Raw genomic sequence first — 18164 nt, forward strand, 5'->3', positions numbered from 1 at the left:
GTATTTATGCTTCCCTTTTTCTTCCAATGATCCTCAATGTTGACTGCAACTAGGGATCCAGAGACAATAAAGAATTCTCCCTTCTGTTTCCATAGTCCTCCAAGTAGGTATTTCTAGCAGGGGCACATTGAAATCAGAATCTTGAGACCCAGTGATGAGGTGACTCCCAGACACTCTGAGGTGATTGACAAGGGTGCATCAGTGTGTAAATGCCTACTGTTATCCAAGCTTTTACTTGCCTTAAGGTAGTTACGTGTGTAACTGAAGTTACTCAATATTTGGTTCATAGAGATGTTGAGGCACTTTAGTGAGGCACTCAGCAACAGGATTAGCAAAAGGCTTTGTCTGCAGAATTCTGAATGACCATCTTAATTAACATAGCCATATTGGAACTTTTAATAGAAATAATAAGCATGTCTTTGTGATATTAATTTTTTTTGAATTCTGGAAAATGCTGTGACATCCAGGTGCCCTTTTGAGAAAACTTCTCATTCATTTTATGGTAATATCTGTCTCAGTTGAATAATAAAGGCCAAATAATAGGAAAAGTGATTTATCATTGTTATTTTATTTTATTTCTTCTGCACAAGGAGTAGGTAGTCTTTCCTCTTGAGGAAATGACTCTTGTGTAGCCTTATAGTAATGCCCTTTTGCAAAGAAGAAGCTTCTCCTAGAAAGAGAGGTTGCTAAATCCTACAAAGCTGGCTTGAATGTTTGTTTAGTGCCATACTGACTTGTAAGAAAACAGCTCTCTTCCAGCAGTCTGATTTTGACCTGTTTTGCTTTGACATTGCAGCAGATGCAGTCAACAATGCAGCTGGTTATGGATTCAGTGGAGTTGATGAGAGAGGCACTTTCCGCTGGGACCTGTTATCCAATTTGAATATCTGGAACATTGAGGTGAGATAAAGGAGTGGCTGCATTGGCATAATTATACAGAAATGAGCATGGTAATGGGTAAAGGCTTTACTGAAAGGAAAGTAAACCTATGCTACCAGACTGCTCCTCTTTAGCATGAAGAGGTTTTGTATTTTATCTGTTGAACAGATAAAATGCATCTGTCTCACAGGCTTCCTCACGTTCTGTATTCAGGTGGTATTTCTAAATAGCTTCATGAGGGCTAAAAAATAATGATATCAGATATTTAATAAATGAGCAGTCAATTACTGTAGATTGTGACTGAACTCAGTGGGTCAGTAAATTGTTCACAGCTATGATTCTTCACCATGTGCGGTGTGCTCTGTTTATTTTCTTTTAACACTCTTTCACTTCTGTAGCCCAGTTGAGATGAGTGGTGGTAGTGAAAGAGGCTGCCACAAGTGGCACAGACACATGCAAGGGCTCAACTGCCTCTGGTACGTGGAGAAAAGCAAGGGTAGGAGACATAAAAGGTACAAACCAAGCAACCTGAGTGGGAGCTGACGGGCACACAGAGTTTAGGTGGGTGCTGGTCTAGGACACCATGCAGCAAGCTGCACTGTTGCTCAAAACATCTCTCATTCCTTCCTTGTGGCTGCTGCATATTTTTAAGATCCATTAGCCTTTTGAAAACTATTCATGTTTGTGTCTGTAATGCAAAAGATGGCCCATATAATTTTTTTGCCCTGAAAAATATTTTGTGAGTGCCAGTGAGATGTGGAAATATTTATGTGTCTTGCGACTGCTTTCTAAAATCTTCTTTTTTAGAAATAGGAGGAGCCTCCCTCTGTAATTCTCTAGTTGTGATTTTAAAAGTAGTCACAGATAAAAATGAGTTGCCTGCTTTATTGCTGAACAATCTCTGACTGAGTGAATGTGCTGTAATAGCTCTTCTCAAAAATGAAAGAGCCCCTGTAATTCTTCCTCGAAGATGCCAAAATTGGAAGTCTTATTGTACATTCTGTTTTTCAACATTCTTTCTATTTTTCTTTTTTAACCATGATTAATCTTCAGTGTAGTCCTTGATGAGTACAGGATACACAGCCCAGAAATGCTTTACACTTCCTGATGACAGCAACACCCTAGGTAGCACTCTGAGATCTTGACTCTATATCTAATACAGTTTTGGGGCAGGAGATGATTCTTTAATGGGCTGAGGCAGCTTCTGTTTGAAGGAGGAGAATAAAATGCAGCCAGTACTCTTCAGTCAAGCCAAATGAAGGAAACAGGATCCTTCTCCTTTCTACCCACTGAACTGATGGCCTGTCATAACCTACTTCCTTTATGGGTCGCATGGGCAACAGAGATCAGAAATTGTTTCCAAGAGCATAAAATAGGGTGCTGTCTGATTTTTTCATGTTTGCAATGAGAAAAAGAGAGGCCACGGAGACCATGGCTCTGGCTAAGCCTTGAACAATCACGTAATGTGCCAATAGCAACGCTGGCAGTTGAAGTGTGATTGTACATTGTATACAGGTACAGTCTATATATTCAGCAGGTAGAGCCACCTGCATGTGTAAAATTCCCTCGGAGTTGGGAACTTGGGTGCTAAACGTGACTATCTGATCTGTAGAAAAGATAAGCACATGGAAGGGGTTGTGTGGGCCTTAAAACATGACAGGGGCTAAGCCCACATGGGGGACTTGAAAGCCTTGGCAGCATGCTTGTTTTGACAGCCAGCAACTACTTCCTCTCTTGGTAATGTAACAGGGGAACTTAAAGGGGGCCAAAAAAGAGTGACAATATTAGTCGGAAGAGAAACTGTGTTTTTCTTGGCTTCTCGTGGTGCAGTAATACAATTAAAATGTAGCAGTGCTACCTTGGGAATTGGTAATTATTTTAACTCTTTAAAGGCAGTGGATGAAATGCTAGGTTTAAGGATTCTGTGTGGAAGTGGAAAGATTCCAAGGGGAATGTGCTTCGAAGGGCACATTCCCCTTGGAAGCCTTTGCCCTTAATCCATTTTTTCAGTCATTTTTTCCATCCCTTGCCTTCGGCTGATATGGCAAAATATTGCAGAGTCCCCACTTGCCAGGGTGTCCTTGGAGGTTTCTGCCAGCAGGTGAGGGACCAAGGTGGAGTTGGGAGGTGAAGTTCATCAGCAGTGGGAGAACCAATGCTGAACAATGGCATCCAGCAGTCCTCTAAAGCTGGGGGAGATCAGAGGAGGAGGTGGTATGGGTGGTTCTCTCAGGATACTGGAGTCCACTCTGGTTTCTCAAGCTCAGCAGTGGGCTGAGAATTAGCTTCTAAATTTAGTCCTAATTTTTTTGCCTATGTTTTTCAGTCTTCCCCCTTCCTTCTCCAAAATTTAATAATAATAATAAAAATAATAATAAATGTCTTTTTTTTTAAATAACACTTTGTTTGAGTACCACCGTAGGGAAGTCCAGATTGCATAATGGGTGGCAAGATATCTCTTCCAGAAATAAAACTATGAAATGAAAGGAAGGCCAAGCATATAAAACAAGAAAGCTTCTCAAATTGCCCATTATTTGAAAAGTAACCAAACACTGTATTTAATTATATGAGACAAAGTGAGATTTTAGAGCAAGTGCCAAGTGTTAGCAGTGATCCATCAGCCTAGTTAATGTCCTTCCCAAGTCATATTAGTATAATGATGGATTGTGGCACAGTCATCAGAAAAGTTAGCTGCTAGAATTACTATTTTCCATGTACCTCCTCACTAATTTAAATTGCAAGTAGTATTTTACAGGCTTCATTGCTAACATTTCATGTGAACTTCTTTCTTAGACTGCAACAAGTTTTAAAATGTACATTGAGAACTGGAACATTCAGACAGCTGCCTGGCTGAAACGGTAAGAGTAATGAAACAGTTATGTGCTCGTGAGATCCAAAAGCTCTCCATAGCCTGGAAAAATGCTGCTTTGGCTCTCATAAATGCAAAGCCTCTTGTTCTTCCTTTGTTTCCTGTGTCTGTAACAGTTGGTGCAATACAAGGGTATTTGGTGCTGTAAAGTTTTATTGCTGCAAATGTAAAATGCTCCTATTTTTATATACGAGCAGCAAAGTCATAAACAAACTGTTCAAAACTTCCATAATAGAAAGCAATAGCATCTTTGTTGTTTCCCTCCATTAACTTTCCTGTACTGTTTTGCTTTGCTATGTTATGCTTCCCACGCTGAGGTGAGTCTTGCTGTGTCACTGGGATCCAGAAATTCAGTGAGAAATAAGGTCAGAATCTTCAGATCACCAGTGTAGTCTGGTTTGGAGTTACCCTAAGGTGCTTGTTAGGCAGTCCTTGCTTAGGATATGGGGAAGATACATATAGCACTGAGATGATCTAATTTTAACCTGTGACTTTTAAGACACATATTTAAATGCTAGCATAAATTCAAATTTTGTTGATTGGACTGTGTCTCATTACTCATTTCACTTTCTGGGGTGATTAAAGCTCAGTGTACAGTCAACATAGTGTCTGAAATGCAGTCACAGATTTATTTTAGTTTTTGTAACTATAATGATGATCTCTACATCTTAAAAGTCAATGTCTACTATTTTTCATTATTCAAATGGTTCCTGGTAAGAAATGCATTATGTTGACTTGTTTCTGTGGAGCACAGCATTTGATTTAAACTTCAGATAACCAAATAGTCTGGGCGTTGTTTTCTTGAACTGTTATCCTTGCATCGCGGGAGTAAGATTTTTGCTGCTAAAGTTAGCTGGAATCCCCTGTTTTGCAATAGTTTACGGCACTCCCTGTTGTTCCCAGCATCTGCCAGATAACTGTGCCTAAAAATACCTCTCTTCACTAGAGTGAAGGGTGGGGTCACATATCTTTGTCCTTCAACTTGCTCTTGATCTGTCATCAGAGTTTGGAAGGGTAATGTATGATTCCAGATAGAGATGTAAAGGTGAACAAAGTCTTGCCTGCCCTTTATTCCATTATTGATTTAAATGCTTTGAGCACCAGAAATATTTGTACAGGCACTCTTTGGGAACTCATTTGCCTATAAGCAGCTTCCGCATTCCATATAAACCTCTGTTTAAATGAAGGGAGAGTGTCTCATGCCCTAGCCTGTGACTGGATCAAGATAAGATAGCTAAGAAAACAGAGTAAGGCCTTAGAAACAGAAGGATTTCAAGTGCAGTGGCCATTGTTCAACCTCTTCTATTTTGTTTTCATTTTTGCAGTGTCTGCTATGACAGAGCTCCCTGGTACCCTACGGCTTTAACATTTATCCTGTCGGCCCTGTGGCATGGTATCTATCCTGGATATTATTTTACGTTTCTCACTGGAATCCTTATCACACTTGCAGCCAGAGCAGTATGTACCTTTCATTGTTCCCTTCTAAGGCTAGACACTATCCAGCTGTCAGCTGCACCCTCACATGGTCAAGCAGCTTGTCACTGCTGTGAGCCCTCTTTCATGCCTTTGCAGGCTTGATGTTCTCTGAAACTCTGTTCTGTGTGGATGCTAATTGCAAAGCACCCAGCAGTTATAACCAGCATCAGTTTGGATGTGATGCACTGCTGTCCCTGGCTGTCAGAGGAAATGTTGCTTGATGATGTACAGTTAGGGATGCCACCAGCTATGTCCATGCAGTCAAATTAGCTTGGGATTCAAGGTCATATTGGATTCCAGACTTCTCCTGGGTCATGTTGCTGTATGATGGCTTGTAATTAACTCTGGACCCAGTCTCGTACAAGAAGCTGCTGGGTGAGCATTAGCCCAAACTTGAACAATTTGTGTGGATGCAATTGATGCAGTAAAATGGTCTCTGTGTTTATGGGCCTTATTTTGTGTAGAGTCACCAAACACAGAACAATGTTCATGTCTCACTGTTGTTGAATTTATCACTACTGATCTTTCAGGCTGAACCAGCCACTTGTGCGGGGCTGAGAAGCACCACTGTTGTCTTTTGGAGTTGACTACAGATAAATAACCAGGTTAATCTTAAAGGAGAATTAAACTAGTGACCAGTATTAACCACTATCGCTAGAGCAGGTTGCTTTGCCTCTCAATTATGAAGATTTCACAGATGTGAAACTAACTTAAAATCTCTAGGGAATGACACACTTGTATGTATAAGCACTTACTTGTTCATTTAAAGTAACTGATTTACTGTTGATAACCAGTAAGAAATGAAAACCAGGAGGGAGGAACAACTTCCCTCCCAAAAAATATTGTGCCAGACATCGAGAATGAGAGAGTCTGCACCTATGGTTATGACAGAGTAGACTGGGGGCCGCTTCTCTGTTTGCCACTGGTTGACTATGAAATCTTGAAAATGCCAGTCCATACATGTCTGTATTCCTGCTCCCAGTGCTTTATAACTGGTGAATAAACATTGCTGTGATACTAATGCTGATGGTAAACAAAGAGTCATGCACTGCTTTGTGTCTGTGTGGCTTTGCCTCAGAAATGAATTAATATAATTTTCTGCTTACTTTTCCCTGACTTGCAGATAAGAAACAACTGCAGACATTACTTCCTCTCGTCAGTGCCTCTTAAGATAGCCTACGACATTGTTACCTGGGTGGTCACTCAGCTGGCTGTGTGCTACACTGTCGCACCATTTGTTATGCTGGCTGTGGAGCCCACCATTAAGTTTTACAAGTAAGTCCTCTTCCCTTGACTTTGTTCTCCAGGGTGGCATAGACTTTTTTAAATCACCCAAACCACACTGAAAAGCAGCTAGCATTTCATCAAATTTGAAAGGAGCTCAGACGGAATGCTTGCTAAAGTATAAGAGGTGACTTTAGCACTCCTGTAACATAATGAGATTATAACAATGCTAAGGCAGAGCACTTTGGTTGTTCTCCTCATTCTGTGTCCTTACATGACATTTCATATACCCTGTTTCCACTTTCAAAACAGTTGGGCCTCAACCATTAGCAGTAACCAAGGCTGGAGAGGTTAAGAATAATGTGAGTTGGCAGTAGGAAGGAGGTGCTGAGCAAAGACCAGGCTCCCAGCTGCTGAATGCATATAAGGGGAGCTGTAATGTATCAGCAGGAGATATGGAGGGCTCCTGGTAAAGCATTGCTCCTTGAAAGCAGTATGCTTTTTGTTACGAAAGTATGCTTTTCTTCTTACAAAAGAATTACTTCCCCAGATTCCTTAAAAATAAGAAAACACAGGTGTTGCAGAGCACATTGATTCTGCTGTAATAAAACCAAGTCGAAATAGAAAAATTGAGAAAATAATTAGAAAAAGGAAACAGGACTACATGGCTTTACTCTTCTTTAATTTTACTGTCAATACAGAGCAACAGCTTCTGTTTCAGAAGAAAGACAATTCCCTCCTCCAACATAAAAGACACAAAAGTGGTAGTAAAGATAGCTGCTGTCTGTTTGCAGGAAGCTGAATTTCAACACTTTTTATTCTTGTTTCTTGAAACATTTGATTTCAACATAGAAAACTTACCATGGAGTAAAAATTTCTCCAGATCTTTCTTAGCTTCATTTCTTAATAATTGCCCTGGTGACTTTTGCCCTGGTTAACTTTGAACATAGTTAACATTTAAACTTAGAGACTTGTAAGCAAGGAAATGTCACGCTTTTGGGCTAGGGAATGAATTTTTGGAGCACTTCACACCACAAAAAGTGGTCTTAAGCACCTTACAAGGATATTAAGACCTATGGTAAGAAGCATAGATGAGACCACAGAAATGTGCATGGCTGTGTTTAACAGCTGGACCATAGTGATCCAAATCATCATCTTCCCCAAGCTGCCAGAACCTCATCTATTTGCTTTAACTATTTGTTATTTCTCTGAATTATTTGAAATAAAAATATTAGATGTTTAGAAACATACCAAATACAGATATCTCTGAGCAGTTACCTTCAACAGTGCAAGCCTTTTGTAAACATCATTACCTGACGTTCTCCAGTTAAAAGCTGAGTGTTTTGATTTATTTCAGATCTCAGCACTTTGGCTGAATTTATTTCTTCCTGTCACTTTTTAAAATTCTTTTGGAACCATTAATGATATTTCTTCACAACTTGGCCTTGTGTATTCTAACACTAAAAGAGAGATGGGCTGAATAAGTCTGGGGTTGAATTATATGGGTTTATCTGAGCTGTCAGACTTTGGATTCTAGGGTTTGCTGATGGTTACCTTGCCCCATTATCATCCACAGCAGCATTTTCACCCATCAGATGACCAGCCAGCAGACACCATATTCCGAGACTGTGTGAAATTCAAGGGTATATTTTTGTTCTTTCTAGGTCAGGTTCATACATTCTGCATTCACCCCTTAGCACTAAATTCTGTATATTGGGGTTGCAGAAATCATATTATTCCCCACAAAAATATAATTTTCTTTCTGCTTTTGTTCCCAGGTCTGTGTATTTTCACATGCATATTCTAAGCATCCTGGTGTTGCTCCTGTTACCAAGCAGACCTCAAACCCACTCTGTAAGAAGGGCTCAGAATCAGGACATGCTGAACTCTAGCAAAAGTAAAGATAAATGATGCCTTCAAAGAAAACTGCCAGCACTGGGAAATCAAGCTGTTGTATTGTAAACAAAAAAATAAGAGGAAAAACGGGTTGCAGTAGGATTGAAGTACAAGACAAGTGGCATTTCTGTTGGCTATCTTAAGATCTTACTGGAGAGGGCAGAGAAGAGCCTGAATGACTGTAATTCAAATTATTCCAGTTAATGGAGATTTTACAGGCAACGTTTACAGGCTCATGGGGCATTTCATTTTTATAATAAATATTTTTATGAAGTGTTTTTATATATTTAAACTTTTTCACAGAGAGGCATTTTTTCTCTTTTACAGAAATACATAACTATTAATCAACAAATAATCTTGTGATTAGAGAAAGGGACAGAAAGCAGCTAGTAAAGAGTTAGACCAGCTGCCTGATAGCCTGGAGCTGTGGGCAGCTATCAGGGGAAACTTTTCATCTCTTGGTTGTGGAGAGAGATGGTGCAAGTAGAAAACTACAGGCATGAGCATGCTCAAGGTGCTGGTGCTGACTTGTGCCCCAGCAGGGGGATGGGGGAGCGGGGCTTTCCCCGGCAAACCCCGGAGCAGGGACTGCAGCCTGAGCTGGGCAGCAAAGGTACTTCACATCCTTCAATGTGACACCTGCTGGTGATGAGGGCAAGACAAGTCCCGTGGGATTTGGTGTCTGGGGGCACTGATAACTGGCTGAGCCAAAATTTGAAGCCAAGTAAAAAAAAAAAGCAAAAGGGAGAAGGGGGAACTCAAATCTAGAGTAAAAGAAGGGACATACAGCCTGTGGTCTGTAGAGTTGTGCTTCTCTAGTGACACAGCTGGTGCTCATTGCTACATCAGCCTTACTTTGTAGTCTTAGTGATGAGCACTTCCTTTTTGGTATCAAAATGAGTGAGGAGCCATACAGGGTTAGTGTTTTAAAACCTGCAGTTATGGGTTAAATCTGAAAAAGCTTTGTAGTGGATCAGACTGTTCTACTCAAAAACATCCCATCTTAAGGAGGGGTTGCATTCCAGCAGACAACACTAATAGGAAACCTGAACAGTAATTATCACTGTCATAATAAATCATTCTCTACAAGATAATGCAATCACCACAAGGGTTGAGACTGAGTCCTTGTGTGATCTTGCCATCTGACTTAACTGTTGATGCAAGTTTCCCTGCTTGTAAAGTCCTTGACTTACAGGGATGTTTTCAGGCTTGATTCCTAAGTGCTTGTTGTACATCGAGATAACCTGCTGCAAAATGCTGTGTCAAGGTTTTCTATTATTTTCTTTCTTAAATCCACTTAATCCAGTAAAATAGACTGGTACCACACATCAAAACCAACTGAAGCATTTTTTTAAATGTTTCCCAGGAATGTTTTTATCAGGATTTTGTAGAAGCAGTTCCTTTGTTAAAGTATTGGTGTTACTTTATTGATATTTAACTAATGTGTGATTGAGGAAAAAATCTGCTGTTTACTGTATTCTGATTTTTGTGTCAGGTTAAAGTTTTGCTGAATTTCTCATATTTTGAGAAAGAACAAATCAGTGAAACCAATAACAAGTTCCAAAAAAAGTGATTTTTTTTTTCTTTGATGGGAATTTTTTGTCCCGTGACCGCATTATGATTTAGAGCATAGTTCATGGGAGAGTTTATTTGCTAATTTATTTTAAAGGGCAAGATGGGATTAAAAGATTGATCTGAATAAACAATTTTCTTTGTGTCATTGCCTGGCATTATTGATCACTAATGTCTAATGTGAAAAATGGGTGAGTGGGTGGGGGAAATCACACTTGGGAGGGAAGATTTTCAGGTCTGCTGGATTTTACTGCAGCTGAGCTTTCCATCCTGCTCCTGCTGAAACAGAGACAAGGTGACACCTGTCTGTTTTCATGTCAGCTTTGCCCTTAACTTGGCTGGTCTTTTTTGTCATGGTGTGTGTGGCATCCTTGTGGCACCAAGCCTCAGTTGCATCTTGGGCATTTAATATTTCCTTTGAGGTCTGATTGTGCCATTCCTGTATCCTGTGGGAGGGAACCAGGGCACATCCCCAGAAAGGGATGGGGAGTTGGGTGCTGCTGGCCCTGGAATCCTGTGGGCTGAAGCCAGTCTGCAATTGCCTTCCAGAGATGAAAGAATCAGTGTGAGCTCTGGCAGAGTCAGCAAACTTCACATCAACTCTGGGCTTCGGCAATACTGCAGAAGGCAAATGTTCCCAGCAGGTTGGCCTTAGCACCTGCTTTGGAAAATAAGTGCTCTCAAAGGGGCTTGTGGGTCAGTAGCTGCTGCTCTGTGCCCCGAGATCTGCCTGCATGGCTCAAACCCCGTTCTGCAGTTCTTCCTGAGCTGTGTACCTTCAAGAGAGGCCAGGTATCATCAGTGGGATTTGTCTTCTAGTGTTTCCCCAAGTGAAACTTGCTTATATGTAATGCCATTGACAACGTTGTGGTTTCAGCTCCTATAATGTGATTAGTCTGGGTTAGTGAGCAAACTTACTCTCCTGTTACTCTCCTGCCATGTTGCCTTCTCAGCCTGAACCTCTCCCTTAAAATAGGCACCCTGGGAATCAAAGAGAACTGGTCAGATGGATTTAATGTGATATGTTGCATGAGCCAAAATTGAAACTGGCTTTTTGAAACATGGCCTTTGCAGGGAAACTCGGTGGTTAAATTAGTCTTAAAGCTGGGTAGAAAAGAAGAAAATTACCTAACATCTTTGCTGTGCTATGTTACTACGGACTAGGCAGCATACCTAGACAAATGTGGCAGTCCTACAAAGCTAACACAGAGTGGATATAAAGGCTGTAAGAAATTCCTTTGAAAAAAAGGCTGTAAGCTTTGAGATTACCTTGATCAATCTGTTGTGTTGAGCCTTCCTCTCCTTTTCTTCTTCTCAGGGGCATGATATTTTGTTTTATAGGAAGTCTGCAAACAGCCACTACACTTTACAGGAGACTTGCGCTAGTAATTGCATCTACTTTGCACAGGAGTATGTAATTCAAAGAGACAAAGTGAGATTTAAGTTAGAAAAAGATTATGTCAGGAACTTGAATTCTGGTAATTCTAATTCTAGTGTAATTTCAGAGTGTGTTTCAGTGATTAAAATACATCATGGTGGTTATACATGTTGGTGATTACCAATGTGTTATTAGTTTCTAATCCCTCTCTGGCTTCTTAGCGCTGCAAAAAACTCAAGAGCATCTAGAGAGCTTCTGAAGAGAACAACAATCTTTATGGCTTGTAAGAAAGAAATACAGGCATATCACACAGAAATGAGAAAGGTATATTGTACTGGATGGACAAAGGTTGATTTTAACTATGACAATAGCAAGAAGACACTACCACCATTACCCCCTTGTATTGAAGGAATATTTTAGCTGCTGTTTTTCAGCATATTTTGATTTTTCTAAACTAGAAGTTGAGATATACATGGAAGAGAAAACTGAATAAAGAGTAAAACTTCATTTCAACTTAACTATGGGTCTGGTATTTAAAGAAGCAAGTGCTCAGCAATTTCTTCAGTGAACTGAATGAACAGTGTACATTTTTACTGTCCTGTAAGCTGTTCCCTGTCCTAAGTACATTACTGCATGTCTGCTTGGAGCTTGCCAAGCAATGGAGGCAGCACAGAAGTGGGATACAAGATGGGCAGATATTTTTTCTCTCTCTTTGGCTGCTCTGTTTTTTGTGCATACATTGCACATAGCTGGGATTTTCTGTATCACTTAAAATGAAGTAGGTGGGTGAGAAAGCTGTAGATTTTTACTCTATTGGTTGATGTTTGCCTAAAGCTGTACTTACCTCTCTACATATGTAAAAGCAGGCCCAACAAACCTGATCTGGGGTCTCTTGTAGAAATACAAGTTGAAATTCCAACACCCAAGGAAGTTTAGGGGCAAAATTTCCATCAGTGAGGTTAGTGACTCATGTTTAAACCCTTTGTCTTCTTATTCCTGGACTGTGGACTTCAGAAAAATTATCTACTGGCTGCAGAATAAATAAAAACTTGTCTTTAATGTTTAATGGTAGAATCCTCATAGTCGACCTGCTGTGGACAGAGGAAGAGCATATGTGTCTTCCCATCCTTGCCCAAGATGAAGTGACATGCATGGTTGCATATGGAAATATCAGCTATCCTTTGAGGTACTGTCCTCTTTCCTGATGTCACTGAACTGATGCAGTTCAGCTCTCAGGGGCTGGAGGCATTCCACAGCGATACAGAATGGGAAGCCTTGCCTGTCATCTCAGCATGAGTGCAAATGCTCAGTGTGTGCTTTAAAATTGTCTTCTTTTGTGCACCATCAGCCTGCTGCTCCCTTTCTTCCCAGAGATGACAGTAATGATATGCATGAAGGGTTTGGGTTTGTGCTGGTGAGAGTGAAGTGGCAGCGGGTTTCTCAGATACATTTACACGTGGTGCCCTCTGTGGGCGAGCAGTCGAGAAAAGATTCTCCTCCTGTGCCGAGCAGGGGACACTGCAAAGGCGAAAGGTTTGGCAGCAGCCCAGATGCCCAAAGTGCCAGGCAGCTGATGGGTTTCAAGTCTGTGGTAACACAGGTGTGCTGTGCAGGAGAATGGGAGAAATGGAAGACCTTAGGTAAAGTCGGGGAAACCCCTCTTATTACAGGAGAGGCTGCTTTGTTCATAGAAAAAAATGGTGTTTGTATGCCTCAAGAACTTGTGGTACACTTTCATTCTCCTGACTCAAATACGGTTTTAGAAGGGGAACACAGGATGGGGGAACATAATTTCTGAGAAGTGCCCTGACAGTGCCCTTGGGACCCAATTTATTGTCCATCCATAGAACAGCTCTGAAAGTGAGACCTCAGGCTTGCCTGGAGGCTGTGCTGCTGGAGCATGGCTCCCTGTGCACCCAGATGAGGGGCTGTGCAGCTGGCCTCTGCAGCCCTGGCATCAATGGCAGGCAGCTGATCCAGCAGCATGCCATGCTCACGGTCAGTTTTCCTGATCCTTCTGACAGATGCTGTATAGGTAAATACTGTGCCTACCAATACCGAAATAGAGCGTGGAACACATCGAGGCCAAACCAGTCATGGATGAAGAGAAATGCTGCCACAGCCCAGACATGCTATTCAACCCTTGTTTTGTCCAGGGATGCAAACCCCTCTTCATCAGAAACATCTTCAGACAGTGACGTTGTCACTGCTCTGAGACAAATGGGTTTCCTCTTTGTTCATACTTATTCTTGCCTTGATGGCTTCTGTATTAGTGCACTTTAGTCTTTCTGCTTTAATTTTTAATTTGTGTTTGAGAAAGATGGTGTTTTGTGGCCATTTTAGATCTGATCAGGCTGATACACTACTAAGGGCAACCTTAAAGGAAGCAAGTGACATGAGTATTGAAAGAGATAATATGAACACATTCAAATTGATTTACCTGTCTGTTACTCTGATGTGTTTTGTTGTTTTTTTTTTTTTCCCAAGTACTTTTAAATGACACCTTCCAGTGTGGAGCAGATGGTTCATTTTCCCTTGGAGATGTCTTGGGAACCAGCTTAGACAAAAAAGGTCCATTTCTGACACCCAGAGGCCCCCCCTGGCTGGTCTGGTGAGTGGCTGCCCAGGACACTTTTGGGGGAGTGGGGGGTGCCATGTACCTTCCTCCTTGTCTCCACGCTAGGAACACGTGTGATCCATAGCACAGTGAGAGAATTCTTGCACCTGCAGCCCTGAGTGTGTAAACCAGGGTGCAGGGCCCCTCGGGTGTGTGAAATAAGGGGCAATCCTCAAACAAAGAATTGCATAGGTGGGGACTGGAGGCACAGAGTTCTGACAATTGACTGTGAGCAGGCAGCTCATGCCACAGAAGAGGAAAAAGCAAGTTTTCACAGTGCCAGCCTATGGCTTCATGTATCTGCTGCCAGGGATGGTGGCGAGGTTTGTCTGCTGTTTTGGAAGGCTCTATGTTGAACCCAGGACCCACAGGGCTGGACACAGCCCCTGTGGCAATGTCTGTCTGCCACAGCATAGCTGAAGGACCTGGGTGGCACTGAGGGAAGGACTGCAGTCCCATGAGCTGCTCTGCTTTCTGCCTTTTTGCCTGATTGCCAGTCCTGGACATTTCGCCTCCTGGCCTTGACTCTCCCATGTTCCTCCCACTCCAATGACATCAAGACATGCTCTTGAAATATGAAATGTCAGCAAGAATCTTTAGTGTCTTTATATTCGCCTTCTGATCTTGGCGCCTTTGAAGCCTGTGCATCCGAGCTGTTCCCAGCTGCCAAGGCCAGAGAGGCATTTGGAAAGCGCAGCTGTCAATAAAACCATTTCCATGCTGCGCCCAGTCCCCCAGTGTGTTTTGCAAATGATGTAAAGCCACGATGATGTGCACAGGAGCTCTCCTCTTTCCTCCCTGCCCAGAGTTTCAGCTGGCAGGAGTGGCAGAAGCACCCCAAGGATGGGAAGTGGCATTACTGGCAGCTTTCAGAGAGCTGGCTTCTGCAGAGCAGATTTGTTTGCAGCCAGCACGTGGTCCCCAGTGGCACGATATGGGCCTTCCTCAATTAGACTTCTTGACTGATGGCCAGTTTAATGAGCCCATGTACAGAGGGTCATTCAACATGGCAATTATACCTATAAATCTATTTGCAGCAGGGCTCGAATAACCTTTTGCGCAGAGTTCTCCATAAAGTGACTGTCTGATTAATTAACATTAATTTATCCACTGTGTGTAACCAGATGCAGACTGTATGAAAGCCTCTGCTCTGATGTACAGGGCGCCGTGTGAACTGGGAGGATTTGAGGATGGGAATGGCTCTGATGTTTTTTAAAGACTTTCTTTTAGATTTTTTTTTCCCTCCTTCTTTCTTCCTCTCTCCCTCGCTCTCTGGTCCCAGTTGATTAACATTCCAGGGCAGCATCATATAACAGGGGGCAAAATTCAATTAATTGAATATGAAATATTTATAACCCTACTCTATGTGTCTATCAGAGAAGGGTCCTTAATAGATCTTCTCATTAGCATGGACTGGTGACTCACTTCTCTGCTTTCACAGTCATTTGGAATTAAAATCCAATTAATCTAATGTCCCTGTGAATATTATTAAACTATTTGAAAAACTGCATAGAAGAGATATGAGGCAGGGGGTGAGGGGCTAAGAGAAGAAGAGGGAATATATCTTGAGCTCATGAAGATTCATTTCTTCTCTGTTAAACATGTAGTCTGGAAAGACTAATTCCCTGTTTTCTGGAAAGTGGATAGCTAATTCTTAATATCAAAAGCCTGAGAATAGAAAAATATCTTGCTTTCTACAAGCAGAACTGTGTCATCTTTGAACAGGCAAAAATACATCCTTATGTCCTCCTTCCTTTCAGGTTGCTCCACTTCTTGGCTGCCTGAAGCAATGGACAGATTTACACAAGGTATTTAGACACCACAAGATAATTTTGGAGCTCGTGCCCAGCTCTTCAGCAGTGCTCAGCTGCAGGGCTGGCTCTGTGGCCAGTCCCCAGTCACCTGCCCTGAGGACTGGGAGGGAGGGCACTGTGTGTCCTTCCTGACCCTTGGAGAGAATTTTCCTTCCTATGGGATGGGGAGTGTGAGGAGAGGCAGGGTGACACCATTCCATCATGAAGCCCTGGGCTTCATGTGCTGGTAGGCACTCCTGGACTACCTCGTATGGATGTAGCCTAGAGGACTATTTAATTGTTAAATATCTCTCCCTCTTCAGTGGATGGGGCACTGACCTGAAACACAGTGAGGAGGGATGTTAACTGTGAATTTCATATGCGAACCTTGAGCAGAAGGCAAGTTTCTAAATCGAATATTCCCCTAATGGGAATGACTTGAGGACAAAATCCTTTAATGGCTCAAAGGAATTCAGAGACTGCTGCAAGAAACTGCATGTCAGGAGATAAATATTTCTGAGCTGGAAGAATATTCTGGACATCCAGATTAAAAAAATGTTTCTCCTCTCTTTTAAAAACAACAAAATAAAGGATCTAGTCACAAAGTTTGTTTTGGTTTTGTTTGTTTGCTTTTGGTTTAGGGGAAAGTGGCCTATTCCTTTGAACATTACCCCCTTCTTTTTCTCCCCCTCTGTTAGAAGCTTATTTCAAACATTATCACAGAAAATATATACAAATTAGGATACAACTACTATACATCTGAATGTCTTTATGAAGCCTTATAAAGCCAGAGTGTAGAGAGATCAAACATACTTCGCCTGTCACAGAGACACAAATCATGCAAATGTCATCTGCATTGGACTTGATGTAGCAAATAAATAATTGGTGAATATATGTGTTTTTAATTTATTGAGGGAAAGTTATGCCTAACGTTCCCCTCTGCCCATTGTTGTAAACCTACATGCCACCTAGGTATGCTTAATTTTCTCAGTGTACTAGTAGTGAAAATCTCACACGCAGTTTGATTTGCTGCTCATCTGCACTGGGGACCTGAAGACAGACCTGGCAGAAATGTATTCCCATCCACAGCAAACCTAAGCAAGACACCTCTTAATTCAAGCCACAGCTTTTCAGAGAGCAGAAACCAAGAACTGAAATCTTGACCCTGTTCACTCTGGAGAAACCACAGCACCTGAAGTGTGGTGGCATCTCACAGGACAAACCCCAAATGCCCTGAGAGTGGACTGCTGCTCTGCTGAAAGCTGGGGCTATGGCCAAAAGCTGCTGGTTGGCCTTGTATACCTGTTTTGTATGCCTGTCTTTCAATGCTTATTCATTTATTGCTGCTGACTTGCTATGATGTATATAGAGAAGTGACTGAATCTGAACTACAGGCTTAAAATGTTATTATCCAAGGCTCTAATTTGGTTTGCTTTTGATATTAGAAGAGACTGATTATGGCAAAACTCTGGAACACAATCAAATTAAGAGAAGGAACAAGTTTTTCTTTTGTATAACTCTGCTTTTTCTGAGGCTTGTCAGTGGATGTTGTCCCCAGCTATTCATACTGCCTCTTCCATCCTAGCCAGAGATAAATGTGGTAGCTCTTCTCAGTGATTTCCCTCTCCCTTTGTCTGCTGTTTATGGTCTCTGTCCTAGCTTAGGCTCCAAGCCCCAGTGGTCAGGGACAAATGGTGTTGATTGCCCTTTTCCCTGGGAGCTTTGCAGCAGGAAAATAAAGAGAAAGGCAACATAAAGTGCACTTGTTCTGTGCTGTGAAGATTGCACTCCCGCTTTGTGCTGGTATAAAATGACTGCTGCTGATGAAGGGCAGTGGAAAATCAAATCTCTGGGTCTTTTTTCTCAATCTTTTGTGGCTCCCCTGCACACTTCAGGCGCTGTATTAATGATTATAATTTCTTCCACATTGCCACTTTGTCTCTGAGCTTCCTTTGAGCAGTGTTTCCTGTTTTGTGCTCTCTTCCAGCAGGCTCCAGCTTTTCTGGAAGTGGCTGCCTGAGCTCTTTCCCAGAGCGAGGGTATGCCAGCCAGTGCATCAATCCACTTTTGTTTTCATTATGCCAGCTTCCTGCAAAGTTTTCAAATTAATTTTACTGCCTTCCTCAATTTTAAGGCCTATAAAAAGAACTTGGTTCTGCTTACCTTGGTGAACTGGGACCTGTTCAGGAATCTGGAGGAAGCTTTTGCCTTGGTCTTGGGGGTAGCTGTTTCCCTGTCTGCATTCAGTGGGTTCCTGGCACTATCAGTCGGAAAACATCCAGACCCTTCCTCAGCATCCATCCTGGGTCAAAGGCTGGAGCTATGCCTCGGATGTCACAGCACTGTCCCACGTTGTGCTGGGTCAGGCAGTCCCAGCAGGGCAGTCCCAAGCCTCACACACGTGTCTCCATGCTCAACTGGCTCATTCCAAAAAAGCCCAGCTGAAGCTGGTGGGTAGCG

At 42.0% G+C, this 18164-nt stretch overlaps 1 protein-coding gene across 3 annotated transcripts in view; it reads left to right on the top strand.

Annotated features, from left to right (window-relative positions):
- The window catches only part of MBOAT1 (membrane bound glycerophospholipid O-acyltransferase 1), a 61112-nt gene extending 45344 nt beyond the window's left edge, over positions 1 to 15768 (top strand). The window contains exons 9-14 of one of the 3 annotated variants that reach the window (XR_013340504.1): positions 797 to 900; positions 3673 to 3737; positions 5074 to 5206; positions 6348 to 6499; positions 13782 to 13905; positions 15672 to 15768. Coding sequence is in view for 2 of the 3 variants with exons in the window: in XM_021553460.3 (XP_021409135.1) it covers positions 797 to 900; positions 3673 to 3737; positions 5074 to 5206; positions 6348 to 6499; positions 8227 to 8359 (587 nt within the window). In the remaining variant the exon portion in view is untranslated. Of the gene's footprint in view, positions 1 to 796; positions 901 to 3672; positions 3738 to 5073; positions 5207 to 6347; positions 6500 to 8226; positions 10065 to 13781; positions 14082 to 15671 lie in introns of those variants that run through there. The other 2 variants (XM_077785584.1, XM_021553460.3) reach the window with 2 other exon arrangements.
- Positions 15769 to 18164: the final 2396 nt, after the last annotated feature.

Source organism: Lonchura striata, chromosome 1, assembly GCF_046129695.1.
Source record: "Lonchura striata isolate bLonStr1 chromosome 1, bLonStr1.mat, whole genome shotgun sequence".
Taxonomy (NCBI): Eukaryota; Metazoa; Chordata; class Aves; order Passeriformes; family Estrildidae; genus Lonchura; species Lonchura striata.